This window comes from Brachycentrus maculatus, unplaced genomic scaffold (assembly GCF_059751285.1).
Source record: "Brachycentrus maculatus isolate JH-2025_06_01 unplaced genomic scaffold, ASM5975128v1 h1tg000266l, whole genome shotgun sequence".
NCBI lineage: Eukaryota > Metazoa > Arthropoda > Insecta > Trichoptera > Brachycentridae > Brachycentrus > Brachycentrus maculatus.
In genome coordinates this window covers 1530586-1550675 of record NW_028281017.1, presented here as the reverse complement: position 1 = coordinate 1550675, position 20090 = coordinate 1530586, and the positions used below count along the sequence as shown (strand labels likewise).

The 20090-nt window shown below is 33.6% G+C and overlaps 1 protein-coding gene across 1 annotated transcript in view; it reads right to left on the bottom strand.

Moving 5' to 3' along the window:
- wdb (serine/threonine-protein phosphatase regulatory subunit widerborst) overlaps positions 1-20090 on the bottom strand; it is a 34029-nt gene that overhangs the window by 12195 nt on the left and 1744 nt on the right. Inside the window, exon 2 of the mRNA XM_088266374.1 lies at positions 1389-1585. Coding sequence (XP_088122500.1) covers positions 1389-1585 — 197 coding nt within the window. The remainder of the gene's footprint in view (positions 1-1388; positions 1586-20090) is intronic.

Here is a 20090-nt window from a genome sequence, read left to right as displayed (position 1 = left end):
TTGCTCGACTATCGGTACCGGATGAAACCGGAAAAGCCATACAGATGGCTCCAGTCATCAGGAAAACATAAATGTATCAAGGAATGATTATATTCTAGGTATTCTTATTAACGATCATTGGATTAGTTATCAGAGCACCCGTCGAGACGCACACGCGGAGTGTGACGGCGGCTCAGTAGATAGGCATTTGGGATTGTTATCTCCTTATCTTTGCTGGATTTGTGAATTCATTCTCGATATTATCAAATTTTTCATGTTATCCGCATGTCGTAATGTTGTAAGAACCATTCAAAGGTTAAGTGTAAGTTCAGTGTAAAAAATATACAGACATTTAATAAAATTTAATTAAAAAATCCAAGATATTTCACATTTTTGCAAATATAAATAATATATTCCCATACAATAGAAAGTCCATATAGATGTGAAAATAAGTCGGTAATTTTCTAAAGGCGCTGGAAAGTTCTAGGGGTGGCACTATAGACTGTGAGAAAATGTGTGCAATATGTGCCAGGGGGCAAAAACTTTAACGCAAAAAATATCAAAAATGGAAACTAAATCAAATATTCGATTTAGTTAAATGATTTTAAATTTTCAAGACTTTTGCGAAATAAAATTCACCATATTTAAAATAAAAGGAAATGTCCCAATAATCAGGATGAATGGCAATACTACTCAAAGGACTATTACCACTAGTTTCAAATATACATTTGAATTTAAAATGTCTTTTTTGGAGACCCCAGCGAAGTCAGAAGTGGGTAAGCTGGTACTACTGGTAGGTAGGGTAGGTGGTTGCGTTTTTATATGTCACGCGGGTAAGTTAGAATAGGCACTGCTTTTCTACCTATATGGAAGAATAAGACCTGTATAAAGAAGATAGCATGATGATTTGTACAATATTTTCAGTGTGCCCAAATACTTGCTCACAAATCTGGATTATCTCCACTTGGGAGTTATTTTTACAAGGCTGAAGAAGAAGACCCTGGACTGATCACCTATCTATGATATCGCTCACTCATAAATCAAAAAACTTGTTTTTCAGGAGAACGTATTTAAAGTTTAACAATATAACACAATGTATTAAAAATAAATATCAAGCAACTTATTGAACTTTTTACTGTGCAACAGATCTTTTTAGGTAAAACCTTGAAGTTTTTTCTCCATTTGAAAAATATTTAGTTTATTTAAAAAAATAATTAAACAATACCTTTTCTTCAAAATGCCAAAACAACATTTTCTGCCCTGTAGCGGGTAAATATTAAGTTAAAAATATGCCTCTTTTGCTGGGATGTAGTACATTTTCTGGGCATTCCGAAAACATGTTCATGACGTTCTTGAAAGGAGTGAGCGATATGTGATATTGAGGGTTGGGAGAAGTTATGGTTGTTTACCATTTTGATGATCTCCGGGTAGACTGGATCCGTGAGCACGCCCCGGCCGCCGGTGATGTAGTCCACCAGCTCGTTGAGCGACGCCCGCTTGATCTCCTTGCCCTTGAGGTCGGCCACGGGGTCCATGAAGTCGAAGGCCACGCAGCACTGCCGCAGCTTGCGCATGAACAGCTCCTCCTGCTCCCCGCTCGACACATCTGCAATACACGCCGCAACCACATTACCACACAGGCACCACTCAAACTACCCACCACCACTCCAAGGACCTTGACATCATATCAATTTATTCTGTACATTAACCCTTACTGGTCCAATGTCGAATCTCATTCGACATCTATTTTTTCCTCTTAGGTCCCATGTCGGATGTTATTGGACATTTTTTTCAACATTAGTATTATTTATTTGAATTTCGAGCTTACATTTTTGTCACTCGTATCTATTACAACAGTATGTGGAGCAGAGGACAAAAGATTTTTTTGCCAATTTGAATGTAACTGTCTACATAGATAATTTATTTTTTAATTTTGGGGGACCGGAGAGGGTTAAAAGCATTGTTAACTTTGTGGTATGGTAATACAACACTCTCCTTATCATTCATCCTTCACTTCACATTCAACATTCACATCGTTGTACTACACAAAGTGAATGATGAATGATAAAAAGAGTGTTTCATATCAATTCTTTATTTTTAGTGCTTTCACACAAATCTGGATTGATGTAATATATTGAATCCTTTGTATTGTTTTTGGGGATCAACCTTATTAATTTATTATTAATTATACACATCCACTATCAGTTTTAAAACATAAACTAAATATGCTATAAATCCTTGTACATAATAGATAGGCATGGAGATTTTCCTAAGGCAAGTAATAAATATTATTAATAACGTCCAAGTGACTTTTTACGGGACCTTGACTTCATATCAACTCTTTATTTTTAGTGCTTTCACACAAATCTTGATTGATGAAGATATTAAATTCATTGTATCTATTGTATTGTTTTTAGGGATCAACCTTATTCATTTATTTATTATCAACACACTATGGACGGGAAAGGTATTTCTACCCGTTCGATCGATTGATGATTAAGGACGGGAAGAGTATTTTTTCCTTCTGCGCCGGCATCATTTCAAAGGCAGAAAACAAGGAATGACATATTGAACGTTTTTATATATGTACCAATCTATTCGTTAAGGTCTTAATTAAATGTACATAATTATCAAATCCCACGCCAGTGGTCCGCAGGCGTAAAAAACACCCGTCCGAAATGTGTTAACTATCATTAAGACGTATAAACTAAATATGATATAAATCCTTGTACATATAGGCGAGGTGAATTTTCTAAGGCAACTAATAAATATTATTAATAACATCCAAGTGATTCTGGAATCTATCTATGACTTATGCAACACCACTTATCATGGCCCGACTTAGAGGATCCAACTTTATAAGTTTTATACCCTATTCCTACTTATGTTCGGGTTCACTTTTCATGTTTTTTTTTACAACAATAATTTATTCCACAACAAAAAATTAATATATACATAATAACAATATTCAAGGCGTATATATTAAAAGTAAGCACAAAGACTTAAAGGTGTAGAAGAATCTCGCTTCGGAAAACTCCTTCGGACACATGGAACAGATCAATATCCAGTGTGTTATTGTTCAACATAGCGGTAACTCTCTCTCTCTCTCGCTGTTTTAAGTTACTATAATTTCATGTAATTCATGAGTGAAAATTCTAAGCAAAAACGCTCACATAGGGTACGTTTTTTAAAACCTTATGTTATTAGCTATTTATCGTAGCATATAATAATTGTGTTCATGTATGAAATTAAGTACCAAATTTGTTATGACTGAGTGTCTACATTACTCACTTTAAAACATTTCATAATTGGATTATGTATTAGATGACAATGTGGGGTTTATGAAAATCAATGAACTTTAAATATTATACATATTGGTATATAAATAAGCTTTGAGGGATTTTTGTTTTAAAAATACAATGGTTTATTAGAAAATAAACCATATTTTACATTAATTTAAAGTATCGTCCAACCAAATATAAAATCTTCTCCCATATCACAGGCTGTCAACTTATGATTAAAGTTAACCCAGCTTGATACGAAACATATATCGTTAGGCAGCTTGTGCACTACACGGAATCTTACCGGCAAAATCCGGCAGTCTGGTTTTGAAAAATAAAAGCGACTACGACAGTTTAGCGTGATGGAATTTACACGCAACGTCTTCACGCACCGATCCGAAGAAAGATGGACAAAAGCACAAGCCAATCATCATTTTATCACGCTAACTGAAGTGCCGGACGGTAAAATTCCGTGTAGTGCACAAACACCCTTACTCTTTTTATTAAAGAAGATGCAAGTCTGAGCATCCCAGGGCTTACAACCTGGCAATTGGCTGGCTTAAGCGAACACTTTATACACTTGTGTAACGTTCGCCATTCTGCCCATTATTGGACATCCATATTGCATTAATTCTTGAGACCCATATATATGCATGGGATGCTCAGACTTCCATCTTCTTACATATAAAGAGGTGTTTCATATCACGTTGGGACTCCTATAATATTGACATCTCATCCGTAGGGTGTATAATCCAGTGTCTGATATAATAAATAGTATTTAAACTGTCAAGTTATTCCTGGAATGAGGAAATTTGGTTCCATTAAGCAATCCGGTTGCCCAAATATATTTTTATTTCTCACAAATTAACTAATACAACACAAACTAATACATTCTCCACAAATTGGTGACTGGTTCAACCAGAACAAATGGAAATTTGGTGGAACAAAATCTGTCAGGTAGGGTACAGCATCCTTTTTGATTGAAATTTTACAATTTTTCTTTTTCTTAAAATGTAAAATTGGCGACACGTGTTTACGATTATGTGTTTAAAATTGAATTCAATGACATTTTGTACATGTCGATACATTCAATGAAATTGTAACTCGAGATATATTATAAATTAAGTATATTACATAATAAAATAACAACTACATAGTTTTTTCCACGTATATTAGATTTGATTAGTGACCGGATTTCGTCGTTACTGACATCCTCAGACTAGTGGCTAAAATCACAAGTATGATGATGTCCGTAATGACAAAACACAGTCACTAGTCAAATAAAATATGCGCAGAAAAAAATCAGTACAAAACTTAAATCTAATATTTAGTATATAATAACGCTCACTCAAGAAAGTCATAAATAAAACGTTTTCAGGAGAACGTTTTAAGTTTAAAAATATAATACAATGTATTAAAAATATATATCAAGCCACTTATTGAATTTTTTACTCTGCAACAGATTTTTTTAGGTAAAACCTGAATGTTTTTTTCTCCATTTGAAAAACATTTAGTTTATTTTAAAAAATAATTAAACAATACCTTTACTTCAAAATGCAAAAACGACACTTTCTGTCGTGTGGCGGGTAAATATTATGTTAAAAATGTGCCGCTTTTGCTGGGATTTAGTACATTTTCTGGACATTCCGAAAACATGCACAACTGAAAATTGACAATTTTTGATTTATGAGGTTCTTGAAAGGAGTGAGCGATATATAATAAATAAGTAGTAAGTCCAAGGGAGCAAAACTGCTTGTGTTTAAAGAGGGATGTATAAACAACAATAACACCCGAGTATGTATTTGTCGTATCAATTCTGATGGCGTTGGGAATACTCTGAATTCAATGACATTTTGTACATGTTGATAGAGAGAAACAAAACACATAGTATACTTTTTCACATACCATATTTTACTACTTTTATATCTATTAGTTCCATCTTGCAGTCTTAAATCAAAATATTTTGAAAGTACATTAAAAACACAAAAGCATATTGAATGTTGCCAAGAGCATTTTGTGTATTAAAAGCGTTGTTAACTTTGTGGTATGGTATTATATTACTCACCTTATCATTCACTGTTCACATTGTGTAATACAACTTGACTGATAAGGATTAACGATGAATGATAAGGAGAGTGTTAAAATATTATAATGAAAAAAAAAAAACCTTTTTATATTATAAGTTTCCCGTTTCTCAAGTATGCCCATCACATCCGAAAGGGTTAAATTTTACATTTAAAAAAATTCATATTGTATTGATAATGCATAACAATATTGTCTCACGTATGCTGAAAGTTATAATGGGAACGATCAGAATGAAATTTTACATGACAAGCAAAAATACATACGTGCTTCAAGTTCACAACAAACTTATGACAGTATGTAATGTAATCTACGTGCGTGGAAACATCTGCTACTTACAATCATGATAATTATGATTAATTCTATTATTAGTACCATTATAAATATGAGTCGGCACAGACCATTTTAGGCTTGGTTTCCTGAATTCCACAGATTTAAGAGTAGCGAGGAGAAATTTTGTAAAATAAAAAATGAGGTATTGACTAGAGACGAAACGGGTCAAGATTTTAGCCAGATACTGGATATCTAGGAAGACTTACTATTTGGCTTCCAGATGTGTGCAAGACAGGCACCATGGCGTAGTTAGGTAGACGCTCGAATGCGAAACTGGGATCGCAGGTTTTTAAAAAAAATATATATATATATTTTTATTATTTACACAAATATTTAAATTTCATACTATTTCTGAGAGCCTAAGCGGCTCATTATTAGAAATAGGTATCAAATTGTGGTAGAGTGGGTTCGAACCGAGAAACTCTGACTTAAGAGTCCGCGACACTAACCACGGGACTGCAACCCGATTCTTGTTCAGTGCAAAAATAAACTAACGAAAGATTTATTTACAATTGGTCTGGATATTTGTGATGTATTTTTCACATTTACATTCTTTGTCCTTACTTTCCTACCAGCAGACAAGCCGTTAGATGTGGAGCCCACTTCTGACTTCCAAAAATTTTACTAGCGTGGTTATCTATCATGGGTAGAATAGTGAATGTTACATGTCGCTCACTCCTTTCAAGAATGTCATAAATCAAAAAACTTGATTTTTCAGGAGAACGTTTTTGTAGTTTAAAAATATAATACAATGTGTTAAAAATAAATATCAAGCCACTTATTGAATTTTTTACTGTGCAACACATCTTTTTAGGTAAAACCTAAAGGTTTTTTCTCCATTTGTAAAATATTTAATATATTTAAAAAAATAATTAAACAATACCTTTTCTTTAAAATGCAAAAACAACACTTTCTGCCCTATAGCGGGTAAATATTAAGTTAAAAATCTGCCTCTTTTGCTGGGATATAGTACATTTTTTGGCCATTCCGAAAACATGCACAACTGAAAATTGACGATTTTTGATTTATGACGTTCTTGAAAGGAGCGAGCGATGTGTGTAAAGTGATCACTTAACCACCCTGTGACAGGCAAGTACGAAGTCCTGTATATACCAGACTTCTATATATTCTTCTTTATCTATGTTGAGATGTCAGCTACAGAGCCCTATATGCACGAGGGCCTCTCCCGACGGAAGCTAGAGATGACGGGTATTGAAACGGTAATAGTTTACAAGATGCAACATCACACTATAACGCCTACTGTTTGGCAACAACGTACTATTTCTCGGTGGAAAATAAAACAGAATAAACACCTACACAATTAGCTTTACCTCCCGGAATAACTCAGTTTCACACAAACATAAATATACATGAATGAACGCTACACTGTCTAAAAAATATTCTTTCGGAGCATGTTTCAGTAGGCACCTTAGTAATATGCTTCATAACAAAGTATAGTAAAACCTCTATACAACGGTCTGATAGGGGGGGAGGGGGTGTCTGTTAATGCCGAAAGTCTGTTGTATAAAAATATATTTAATACAAATAAAAAAATATATATATGAACTCAGTATTTAGATAAATAATACAAAACACAAACAAAATTTGTTACTATATTGTTACGACTAGTTTCGGAAGATACAGTGATATTATTCAATAATTGATTGGGCAGTCACTTTGTGGTAAAATCTATCCATTTTTAATTTAACTTTTACATGATAAATACCACTATTTCCAAGTGAATTATTGAAACAGTGGTATTTACCAAGTAAAACTTCAATTATTAATTCCTTCCAATTTTCTCCACCTCTGTGGTGTAATGGTTAGCGTATTTACTCAATATTTATTTAATATTATTACCCTGAAACAGTCCCTGAAGCGCAGGAGTAAATTACCTTGCTTTCATTTAAGTAGCAGTCAAGATAACACTGCCATCAATACGATGCAATGCCGTATGAACCATTGGGTGCGGGGATAAGGGTTAGAAAAACTTAAATAAAAAATTAAAAAGTGATATTATTCTTTGGATGTGTCGATTTAAACTGAGCAGTATTTCATGGTATCCATTTTAAGTTACAAAGCAGACATATCACCCGTCCGGGTGTCGTACGTTGGTTTTCGAGAATACAAAAACATCATTACACAGTGGTCCGTTTGAGTTTGGTATTGTGGAAACGGCCAATTAGCACGTCGGCACACGGCGCTCCGAGCTGCTCCATCAAATTAACATCAAATTAAAGCTAAAGACTCGAGCAAGCATAATCAGATCAGACGTGGTCAGCTGAAAAGAGTATCAGTCAACAGTTTACATGTGTTTATTTATTGATTTGGGGTTTAATTTGTAGAACTCCATTTTAATTTATTATTTTGTTCACTTCCGTAGTGTAATGGTCAGCACGCTCGGCTACCGTTCTGGAGGTCCCGGGTTCGATTCCCAGGGGGGGTCAAATAAATATAAGTGATTTTTTCTCTCTAATATTTATTCAATATTACCCTGGACTGGTACCTGAAGCGGAGGGCTAATCAAGATAACACTGTTTATATAATGCAGTGCCCTATGCACCATTGGGGTGCTGATAAGGGTTTGATTTTTTTTCTATCAAACACAGAGTCTACTAAGTTGTATTTTACTTGTCACTTAGAATTGTATAGCTACATATGGACCGTAGTCCATTTGATCTTCACATTCGTTTGATAATGCCCTAACAAGGAGAGACAATTGTCACAATATTAATTTTTTATGTGTTTTTGTTAGTAAAATACAACTTAGTAAACTCAAAAAATCTGTGTTTGATTTAAAATTAGTACATGAATTTACATGTGCTTTATTATTTTCCATTAATTGATTTATTTTCCATCGCACACATATTTACGATAATGTGTCCTCACTGGGTTTTTGCGTGCCAAGGGCATAAATACTTGTTTATTGGGATATTTCTTATAATTAAGTTATTTTCTATCATGAGTCGCGCAATCATGAATGGATGACATGGCCGAATGATAGTATCTATTTCAAATCTACCCACCTCCATTATGCATTAATTAACAGCTCATTTATATACAGTTTAGTTTTTTTCAATGACTTTATGGATAATGTTACAGCTTTATTGCGTAATACTCAAAAGTTCCTTTGACGAAACATGGTATACATTCAATAATATTTTATGTATTTCTGTCTTTTTGATATTGTGGTTCTATGTATGTTGACATACAGTGGATGATACCAATTTTGAAGGGACATTTCATATTTTTACTCTACATCTTTGATTTTTTTAACCCTTATCCCCACCCCAATAGTGCATAGGGCACTGCATCATATAAACGCAGTGTTATCTTGATCGTTAACACATGAAGGAAAGGTGATCAGCCTCCGCTTCATTTTAATATTTATTGAATATTACCAGTCCAGGGTAATATTGAATAAATATTAAAATGAAAAAATCCCTTATATTTATTTGATTCCCCTCCCCTGGTAAACGAAGCCGAGACCTCCAGAACGGTAGCGGAGCGTACTGACCATTACACTACGGAGGCGGACAAAAGGACGGAGGGAGGCCTTGAAATTAAGTCAAACAAATGGTAATTTGTTTTTTTTTCATAGATTGTAGAGGAAAGAAATTCAGAAATGTTTCATACACCATTTGATAGACAAAATTTTGCAAACCATGACTATATAAGCGATAATTATAAATTGAGAACTAGTGTTAGCTTGTTCGACAATCTTACAAAGGCAAGCCGTACAGGTACCAGCCCTGAAAAATTACCAGGAAGTTAGAAGTCTCAAGTGATATCACAGAGCTCCATTTTTTAAATTGATTTAGTTTTGTCAAGATGAGATACAATCTAATAAAAAAAAATAATCAGCAGGAATTATGGTGCCAAAGATTAGAAAATTATAACACATGTTTGAATAATACTTTAATCAATGGTTGCCTAATCAAATAAAAACATTATATTGTTCATTTTTCATAATGAGTCACTGTGGTCGGAATGGTTATGACAAATATTTTATTGACAATTTCGCAGAATGGATTTAATTTCTGCTTAATGTAATCAAATGGAAGACAAAAATGGACATATCGTAGCCGTACAGGAGAAAATGAACAACTAACAAAACGTAAAATGTTCAGGAGGGCCATTTAAGTCACTTTGCTCGGCAAGAAAATAAACACCAATGCAGATAGTCATTTTTAACAAGTCAATATATTGTACTTCCAAGTTTAAAATCCTTTGGGACTTTTTTCAGGGTTATATTAAGCTAGTGAGATATCAAATAGTCAACGATCACGTTTTTGTAAAAAAATGCACTTGGTCACTTTCTCCTATATGACTACAATATGCTAATTATATTAGTAAAAATTAATTTACTAACAAAAGAACTTGAATTTACATATTTTTCAAAAAAGCCGTTATAAGTATTTTCCAATTTACGTGGATCTATACACTCAGACCTCGCTTTGCGTCATTTTACTTTGCGTTTGCGTCGTTTTCGCTATGTTTATACGATTTCCAATGGAAAAAAACAATTCGCTTTGCGTTGTTTCAATTTGCGTCGTGATATTTTGGAACGTATCTACGACGCAAAGTGGGGTCTTAGTGTATTATTAGGAATTTTTGCAAATCAATTTGGTAACTATAGAATTTAATTAAGATAAAAACGGAATTAAATAATGACTGATCAGCCCAATGCAGTGCCCCACACACCATTAGGAGCAGATAGTGGAAAGAGAGAATTAAATATTTAATCCAAGTCATAGTACAAAGTAGTCTACAATGAGAAAGTTATATATAAAAATGGTAAAGATAAAAAACATTTCTCTAACTGGTTTTTTCATATACTTTGCACGCATTGTGGGTCAACTTAATGAAAGTGAAATTAGCAGAGTAATTAGAAATATTATTAAGAATTATTTATTTAAAAGTTGATATACAATCGGTATTGGCTAAAAAATTATCCAGTCATCCGATTGAAAAATAAGATACGGGATAAATTATAAATAACGCTCTCAAATAAATGATGAACGAATGTCATAAAAGATTCTGAAAGAATTTTTCCTAGTTATCATGCCATGTTTGTCCACCTCCGTAGTGTGGTGGTTGGCACATTTGACTACCATACTGGAGGTCCCGGATTCGAATACAAGGGGGGGGGGGGGGCAAAATAAATGTGCTTTTTCAGCCATTTAACATTTATTTAATATTACCCTGAACTGGTACCTGAAGCACAGGCTTGACTATCTTGCCTTTATACAATAATAAATGATCAAATAAATCAATTTGATGCAGTGCCCTATGCACCATTGGGTCAGTCGGTAATAGTAGTCATTAACACTTCTTGCTGATGTTTCAAATCGGGAACAAAATAACTAAATTATAATACTGATCTCTCTAGTATTGGAAACATTTTATTAAAAAAAAATCGTAAAAAAAAAACTATTTTTAACTCGTAATTTTAAGTTTTAAATAATTTATCACTTATTTTAAAATAGCATTCTATTATTACTAATTCTATTATATATTTTTTCTTCTACTTTGTGCATAATTCTTTCTCATGAATATTTGACACATCTGCTTGATATTTTAAGGAAAATTTAATAGATATCTTACACATAATAATAATAATAAAACCCTTATCCGCACCCCAATGGTGCATAGGGCACTGCTTCGTTTAAACGCAGTGTTATCTCGATCGTTTACACATGAAGGAAAGGTGGTCAGCCCTTCACTTCAGGTACCAGTCCAGGGTAATATTGAATAAATATTACAGTGAAAAAATCACTTATATTTATTTATCTTACACATACTCGATAATATTACATATCTAACTTGAGAATTGTTAGTTAGATCTTTCCTTTATTGGTTATATGAAGAAAATAAAAAAAATACCAGGAAAATAATGCATCTTTTGATTGTAACAATTATTTTATGTAATAATTCATGGCTCTAATGTCTTCCTTCGTCCAAGTGACTCTGAAATCTAGCTATCAATGATGAATGAAATCATGTCCCTACTCAGGCTTCAACTTTATAAGTTTCATAGCCTATGCCTACTTGTGAGTGGATTTACTCTTTATGTTCAAAGTTACTATAATTTCATGTAATTCATGAGTGAAAATTCTAGGCAAAAACACTTGCATCTTCCTTTCTATGAGAGATATCTATAATATATATTCACCTCAGTCGAAAATTATCAAAAAGGCACATTAGCTATTTTGATATTTTATTATAGTAATGTATTCAGACATGTCCTTAACTTCACTTACGGCAACAAAACAACGATGATAAGTCTGTTAATTATTATATCGCTCACTCCTTTCAAGAACGTCATAAATCAAAAATCGTCAATTTTCAGTTGTGCATGTTTTCAGAATGCCCAGAAAATTTACTATATCCCAGCAAAAGAGGCATATTTTTAACTTAATATTTACCCGCTACAGGACAAAAAATGTTGTTTTTGCATTTTGAAGAAAAGGTATTGTTTAATTATTTTTGTAAATATATTAAATATTTTTCAAATGGAGAAAAAACCTTCAAGTTTTACCTAAAAATATGTGTTGCACAGTAAAAAGTTCAATAAGTGGCTTAATATTTATTTTTAATACATTGTGTTATATTTTTAAACTTTAATAACGTTCTCCTGAAAAATCAAGTTTTTTGATTTATGACGTTCTTGAAAGGAGTGGGCGATATGTTGGTTGGCATGTGCGCTTAATGTATGCACAGCATTTATTCTAAGCATCTGCGTACACAAAGTCAGTAATAATATTGATAGTTTCCAGATATGCAAGACTATACATCTGTCCACCTCCGTAGTGTAGTGGTCAGAGCGTTTGGCTACCGTGCTGGAGGTCCCGGGTTCGATTACCAGGGGGTCAAAATAAATATGGGTGATTTTTAATTTCATATTTATTTAATATCACCCTGGGTTGGTACAAGAAGCGCAGGGCTGATCACCTTGCCTTCATGCAATTAACGATCAAGATAACACTGCGTCGCTACAATGCAGTGGCCTATGCACCATTGGGTGCGGAGAGGGTTAAAAAAATACATCTTCAGAACCAAAAAGGTTACAGGGTCATTAAATGCATTATGCCTTCTTTTAGGTGCAAGATTATGATGCATCTTCAGAAGAATAAAGGTTTAAAGGTCATTAAATGCATTATGCCTTCGTTTAGTTGCCCAAATACACATTAAAATTAACTGACGGTTATCATTTAACCAGCGGTCATCAGTTAAATGAGCATTAACCTTTCCCGTACCGATCGTCTAAAAATTACACGGGATCCGAAGCGGGGTACCAAAAGACCCCAGTTCATATTTGTATTGAAATCATATATCGCTAGTAGCTTGCTGCCATGTGCGTCATAGATTCCACGTCCTACCCAGACCATCCGATAAGCGAGAGACCGGAAATGGGATCAAACAAAAGCAGAGTTAACTGTCTCTCTCCTTCTGGTAATACCACATTTATGAAGGTGGGGATTGACTGGAGTCATTTAGTCGGAACTCAACACGTTACGATGCGAGCATTCGTATGGTCAGCGCTCCGAGTGCTCCATCCGAAGTCGGATGCTCGCCGCGAACGACGTTACATTACAACAAAATGCTCCGGTCAGTCCCCACCTTTAAACGAGTGGAAACAACATGTTCCTAACAGGCAAAAAATTAACATCCTTATAATATGTTAATTTTTTTTGTAGAACTCTAGCAATTCCGACTGATCGTGGTTTTTATCAAACACTATATTTTAAAACACTTAAGATTTGAAATTATAAAAAAAAATGGATTTTTCTTTTCAATATTATTTTTCAGATTACAAAAAATATGGAGTAAGTAGCTCTTATATTACTAAAGTTATCAAATTAAAATTAATATTTGGGGCATTTCAATCCCCCTGTTCGCGCCGGCTAGGTTAATTATTACATACATTGCAAACCAATATTTTTTACCAAACTTGGGTTCACATCTTGGATAATGAACGAGTGTCAGAAACAAGTTATTAATACAAAATCCAGCCTGTTGGCGGTTTCTGAAACCTTACAATTATTTTAAGTAAAACTAACTAGTATTACACACAAATATTTGACTGTATGGGTAAAACATACATACATAAATTTGTATTTATACTAAATTTCGGTACAGGGTAAGTCTTTTTAGTAAGATATTGTATTTTTTTTTAAAAATAAGTTATGTTAAATTTTCAAAATATGTTTTTATTCCCCCCTCATTTGTAAAATTGATTCAATGGCTTTATAGATATTTGACCCTTAGTTCTCCTATGGCAAATATTTAATACAAATAAAGAAAAAGTTGACACACTCTACAATGTAACTAACGTAAGACCCTTTTTAAAATTTATTTTGAAATCAATTAATCAATGGATTTATAAAAAGTCATAAAAATTAATTATTGAGGAGTACCAAGGGTTAAGGTATGATATAAATTTATGAAAGATTCTTATCGTGAACTAGTTTTCTCATCCGTATTTGCCTTTAAAACCCTTGAATTTATTGTTTATAAATAAAATCAATATATAATATATAACTAGCGAGATAAACTTGTTTATAACAATTTTTAAATCAATATAAACTACCGCTTCAATAGAAAATGCTTTCTGCTTTCATTTCTAGAAAAATAACTGCATATTTTACCGAAATAATCTGTATCAATAGTATTTTTTCACATCTCATCAAAGATGAAGAAGACATATGGAAGTCTGGGCATTTACGGGGCTGACGACCGTCATAGGCTGGTTTAAGTGATCACTTTACACACGTGTAACATTCACCAATTCTACCCATTATTGACAACCACACTACTCAAATTCTTGGAAGTTCTGTATATATGAACCAATTTAGAAACCTTGTTCTTGAATCACTAAAACTTCACTAGAGACATCTATCGGTGAGATGTAAAGAAGCTTTTTATTAAGCAGAAACACTTATATTAGTATGTATTACTATGACGGTCGTCAGCCCCGTAAATGCCCAGACTTCCATATTCTTCTTCATGTTTGATGAGATGTCAAAAAATAATATGAAAATAACTCCTGTAATTGGAGATAATCCAGATTTTTTGAACAAGTATTTGGACACACTCAAAATTTTGTGTATCAATAGTTTTTATTACAAATTTTCAATATTAGCTTCAAGTAGCAAAGATCATATATTTGATAAAAGCATCCTATACATTACAGCTATTTGCATATTTATAATTCAAGGCATCCAACTTCCTACACATCGTATAAGTTTACCATACAGATATAAAATGAATATAATAATTTCATTAAATTTATGTAATTTAAAATCTATTAGATAAGAGTATGGCCGATTAAGAATGAGTTATAATGTTAATAGAAAAATAATAAGTACTATTTTAGATTAGAAAAATAAAACAAATTCATTTTTATAAATTTCTATCAAAGATGACTAGTCGGCTTTTCACTGCCAACCGTAAACGACCAAACAGCGATTGGTCAGTTTTTCTACCCTACGTACTGAAATAATTTTCTCACAATCACTATGCGGTTCACAACGGAGTGCTGGTAACGACACTGATATGGAAGCAAAACACGGAACTGACAAGGGAAGGATGAAAGCAGAGTGAACGCTGTTGAAATGCACTCCCTCAGACGAATGTGTGGAAAATCATTGTATGACAGAATTAAAAACGAAGATATAAGAAAGGAATGTAAGGTTGAATAAGGGATAATTGAAAAGATTAAGAAGATTAAGATAGTATGGACATGTGGAGCGAATGGATAGTGAGAGAAAACTAAGAAAATATATGGCGAATGTGAGTGGGAGAACAGAACGAGACTTGGCACGATGAGATCAATCGGAACCTAAAATCTGGTGGTGCCAAAAGTCTGCGTAATCGGAGGGCATGTATGACTAGATGTATGGATGTGAAGGAAGCGAGGAGTGTATGTCGGGACAGAAGAGTGTAGTGTCCCATTTTCTCTGCCTACCCTACTATGAGGAAACGGCATGATGGTAGTAGAAGTAGTGAAAATCAACAAAAAAAAAAAAAACGGTTTTTTCACCTTGCATTATGAAACGTCTACCAATAAAAATCTTCACAATTCTTATAAAAATAATATGTCACAAAATATGTAGGTAAAGGCTTGAATTTCACATTTTATTGTGATTTCTCACGAAAACGGCGCTATATAAACTATTTTATTTTTTTGACATCTCAACAAAGATGATGACGAATATGAAGTCTGGGAATTTACAGGGCTTATCACCTATCATGCGCTGGTTAAGTGATCACTTTACACATGTGCAACATTCACCATTCTACCCATGATTGATAACCACACTACAAAAAAAAAATACATAAAATATATAAACTGGCCATATTTATTATATTTAAATGCAAATTTTGGAGGTCTTCACCAAAAAGATACATTTCCAATATTGCACAAAAAAATGTCAATTCATAATCCATATAAATTTATACTACATATAAACTGTACTACCCAGCCTGGCTTTTCCGGTTCTTTGGTACATTATCACATTACTCATAATCAGATACAAAGGTAATCTTTAAACGCATCCCGCCACATAGGTATATTTCTAAAGCTTCTTTTATTGAAAGGGATTGATTACTCTTCAGTCAATCAAAAATTTTAAGCCCCTCTTCTACAATGACCAATTTTAAAAAACGGCTGTGAACACCTAAGAACTTCAACATTCATGGCATATAGAAAAATATTTACATTTACGTAAAATTACGGCCTCGTAGTGTAGTAATAGTCACATTTGGCTACGTACCATTGGTAGACAGCGGGAGACTTATAAGCATTCTATTTGCGTTGGAGATGTGGATCTATAGAAGAATGCTCGGGATATCCTGGAGAGACCACATCTCCAACGACAAGATACTGCGATTGATCAAGGAAAGTAAGCACCTACTCGTGACTATCTCCAAAAGACACGCCAAATGGATCGGCCACGTGCTAAGACAAGAGGGTTTCCTGCACCAAATAATAGAGGGGACAATTGAGGGAATAAACGCCAGAGGACACCCACGACGCGAATACCTAAGCGACTTTTACGAAGACATGGGCTGCTCGACGTATGAGGAGCTGAAAATAGGCGAGAATGGCGAAAGAGATGTCATCTGCTGCTACAGACCAATCCGCAGGATTGAGACCAGAGAGAGAGATTTGCTTAATTTTGGTGGAGCGCGAGAGACGCCAAAAAACATTGCACTGAGAGTTGGGCGGAAAACTGAGTATAATTAGGGTCGGGGTTGATGAAAAAACCGCCCGACAACAATGTGTCAAAATAGATATGGCTTAAGTCAAATCATAGAACTAACATCATATACCTACGTAAGTTCATTGCTAACTATTGAATTGATTAAAATTATGCCTTTAGCGAGATAACGAGTGTTTTTGCCTAGAATTTTCACTCAAGAATTACATGACATCATAGTAACATTAAACATAAAGAGTAAACCCACTTACAAGTAGCCCCTAAGTAGGGCCATGATAAACGGTATTGCATAAGCCGTAGCTAGATTTCAGAGTCACTTAGACGTTGGGTAATAGAAAAAAAATAAGCAGTTTAAATAAAAAGATCATTTGAGAAACAGAAATGAATAGAAAGCATTATAAAATACATTAGTTCAACATGTGATATTGCACAATATTGTTGTATACCTGTTCAATACAGTAAACTCTCCTATAACGTTGAAATAGGTACCGCATTATCGGAGGTAACATTACAAGGGGTGAATGTTTTTCAATTGTATTTTAATTTCAAATTATTCATTACAGTTATTTCCGCCGATTAAAATGAAAAAAAAAAATTAAAACATAAACCCCTTATGTTATTTTTTTATTTAGTGGTTTTTTTTTAAAGGAATAACCCGCAAAGCGTCTACTTTAAGAGGCTTGTCTGCAAGTAGGAGAGTTAGGATGGGGAAGGTAAATGTGAAAAATACAGTACAAACACCCAGACAAATCGAAAATAAATCTTTCTTGAATTCATTTTGCAATTGGCGGGATCAAATCGAACCCGCGACACCAGTTTCGCAGTCTAATGTCTACCCAACTACGTCCCGGCGCCTGTCATCGTTCCCTGCGATAACGCAGTACCTATCTCAACATTATAGGTTTACTGTATTCCAAACAGTAAAATATGGATTTTTAGATCACAATAAATGTGTTTTGTTCTTCTCATGTAAAATGTGCTTGTGGCACTTACCAATTAACATACGGAGCAGTAGGAACATACCCGTGCATTGAGACATATGTAGTAAGTCAAAATGATATTTACGAAGTATCGGCTATTTCTTGTCAAATCAGCAAAGTAATCAATATATCCACAATGTTTTCCAATCATTCAGTGAGATTTAAAAATTCATTTATTGATTCGGCAGTCACTTTGTGGAAAAATCTATCCAATTTTAATTTAAGTTTTACTTAGTAAATACCACTATTTCTTAAAATCAATTTTGACATGTGTTTCGATACATTCTGCATAATTTTCAAACACTGTATTTGAAACACGCACGGTGTTTGAAAATGATGCGGAGTGCATCGAAACACGTGTCACAATTGATTTGAAGAAATAGTGGTATTTACTAAATAAAACTCGAATTAAAAATGGATAGATTTCAAAAACATTATTTAAATACACAAAATAATATTTCGTTTCTCCGGATTTGAAAATATTCTGCTTATTAAGTGGGGGATAATGTATAACTTTGTATGTGTATAGCACCATATTGTACAATATTATCGTCAAATATTATTTTTTAAATTTCACTTGAATCAATATAAATATTACTCGTGTTTAAAGTTATCCAAATCGTATTATAAAAATATCGTCTCCATTCTGGAAAAAAAATCATAAACAAGCACTATGCGACCTCTCATAGCTGAAAAGAAGAAGAAGAAAAAAAAAGGACTAGATGAGATTTAGTATTTGTTAATATTTTCAACAACAATATTTCTTGCTGTGTGTTGCGGACGGAGAAGGGTAAACACATCATTTGCTGGTTGATGACTAAGCTATATTATTTATTGATGATATAAATTATATTGTAATTATATTCTGTCCGCCTCCGTAGTGTAATGGTCAGCATGCTCGGCTACCGTTCTGGAGGTCCCGGGTTCGATTCCCAGGGGGGTTTAATAAATAAAAGTGATTTTTTCACTCTAATATTTATTCAATATTACACTGGACTGGTACCTGAAGTGGAGGGCTGATCGCCTTTCCTTCATGTGTAATCGATCGATATAACACTGCGTTTATATGAAGCAGTGCCCTATGCACCATTGGGGTGCGGTAAGGGTTTTATTATTATTATTATTAATTATATTCTTAACCCTTAATAACTAAACGTTTGTATGGCGGACGTGAAACTTAATCAAAAGTATTTATTTACAACATTTTGAGTGTGTCCAAATACTTGTTCACAAAATCTGGATTATCTCCAATTACAGGAGTTATTTTCATATTATTTTTTGACACCTCATCAAAGATGAAGAAGAATATGGAAGTCTGAAGTCTGTCTCTAGTGAAGTTCTAGTGATTCATGAACAAGGTTTCTAAATTGGTTCTTATATATAGAACTTCCAAGAATTTGAGTAGTGTGGTTGTCAATAATGGGTAGAATTGGTGAATGTTACACGTGTGTAAAGTGATCACTTAAACCAGCCTATGACGGTCGTAAGCCCCGTAAATGCCCAGACTTCCATATTCTTCTTCATCTTTGATGAGATATCAAAAAATAATAAGAAACTCATAATCATAATACACGAGGACATAAAAAAATACATGTGGAGCCGATAAACACTACTAAATTTGGAGCAAGGTCCTTAAAATATATTGCCTATACCCAAATTAACCAGCTTCCTGACATATATAAAATAGAACCCATTCGGGGATCCAACATACTCGTAAATGATCTGAAAAAATACTTAATGGAAAGAAAAAAAACTTTTTTGTTACTTTATTATTTGTATTCCAGTCTTGTTAAACCATAATCCCATGTCCCAAAATGAGAAATAGAAATTACGCATTGTGAATATTATATGTATGATGTGAGATCATACTTTGATATATATTATTTAGTTCACGGCAGTATCTATGACTGAGTTGAGTAAGCTTTTATTTAGCAGAGACCATTTTCTTCTTCATCTTTGATGAGATGTCAAAAAATAATATAAAAGTATTTATTAAAAATAGGAACCGGTTACATGGCACCTAAGTTTGGTTCCATTCCTAATGGAATGAATGTAACAGCCATTTAACAATAACTCACATTTCGCACAGCTACTAGAAATGTCGATATCGTGCCATCCACAAATGGCACACATCTACAAATATAGTTTACTTATCGAGGGTTAAAAATCAGTATACACATCGCTCACTCCTTTCAAGAACGTCATAAATC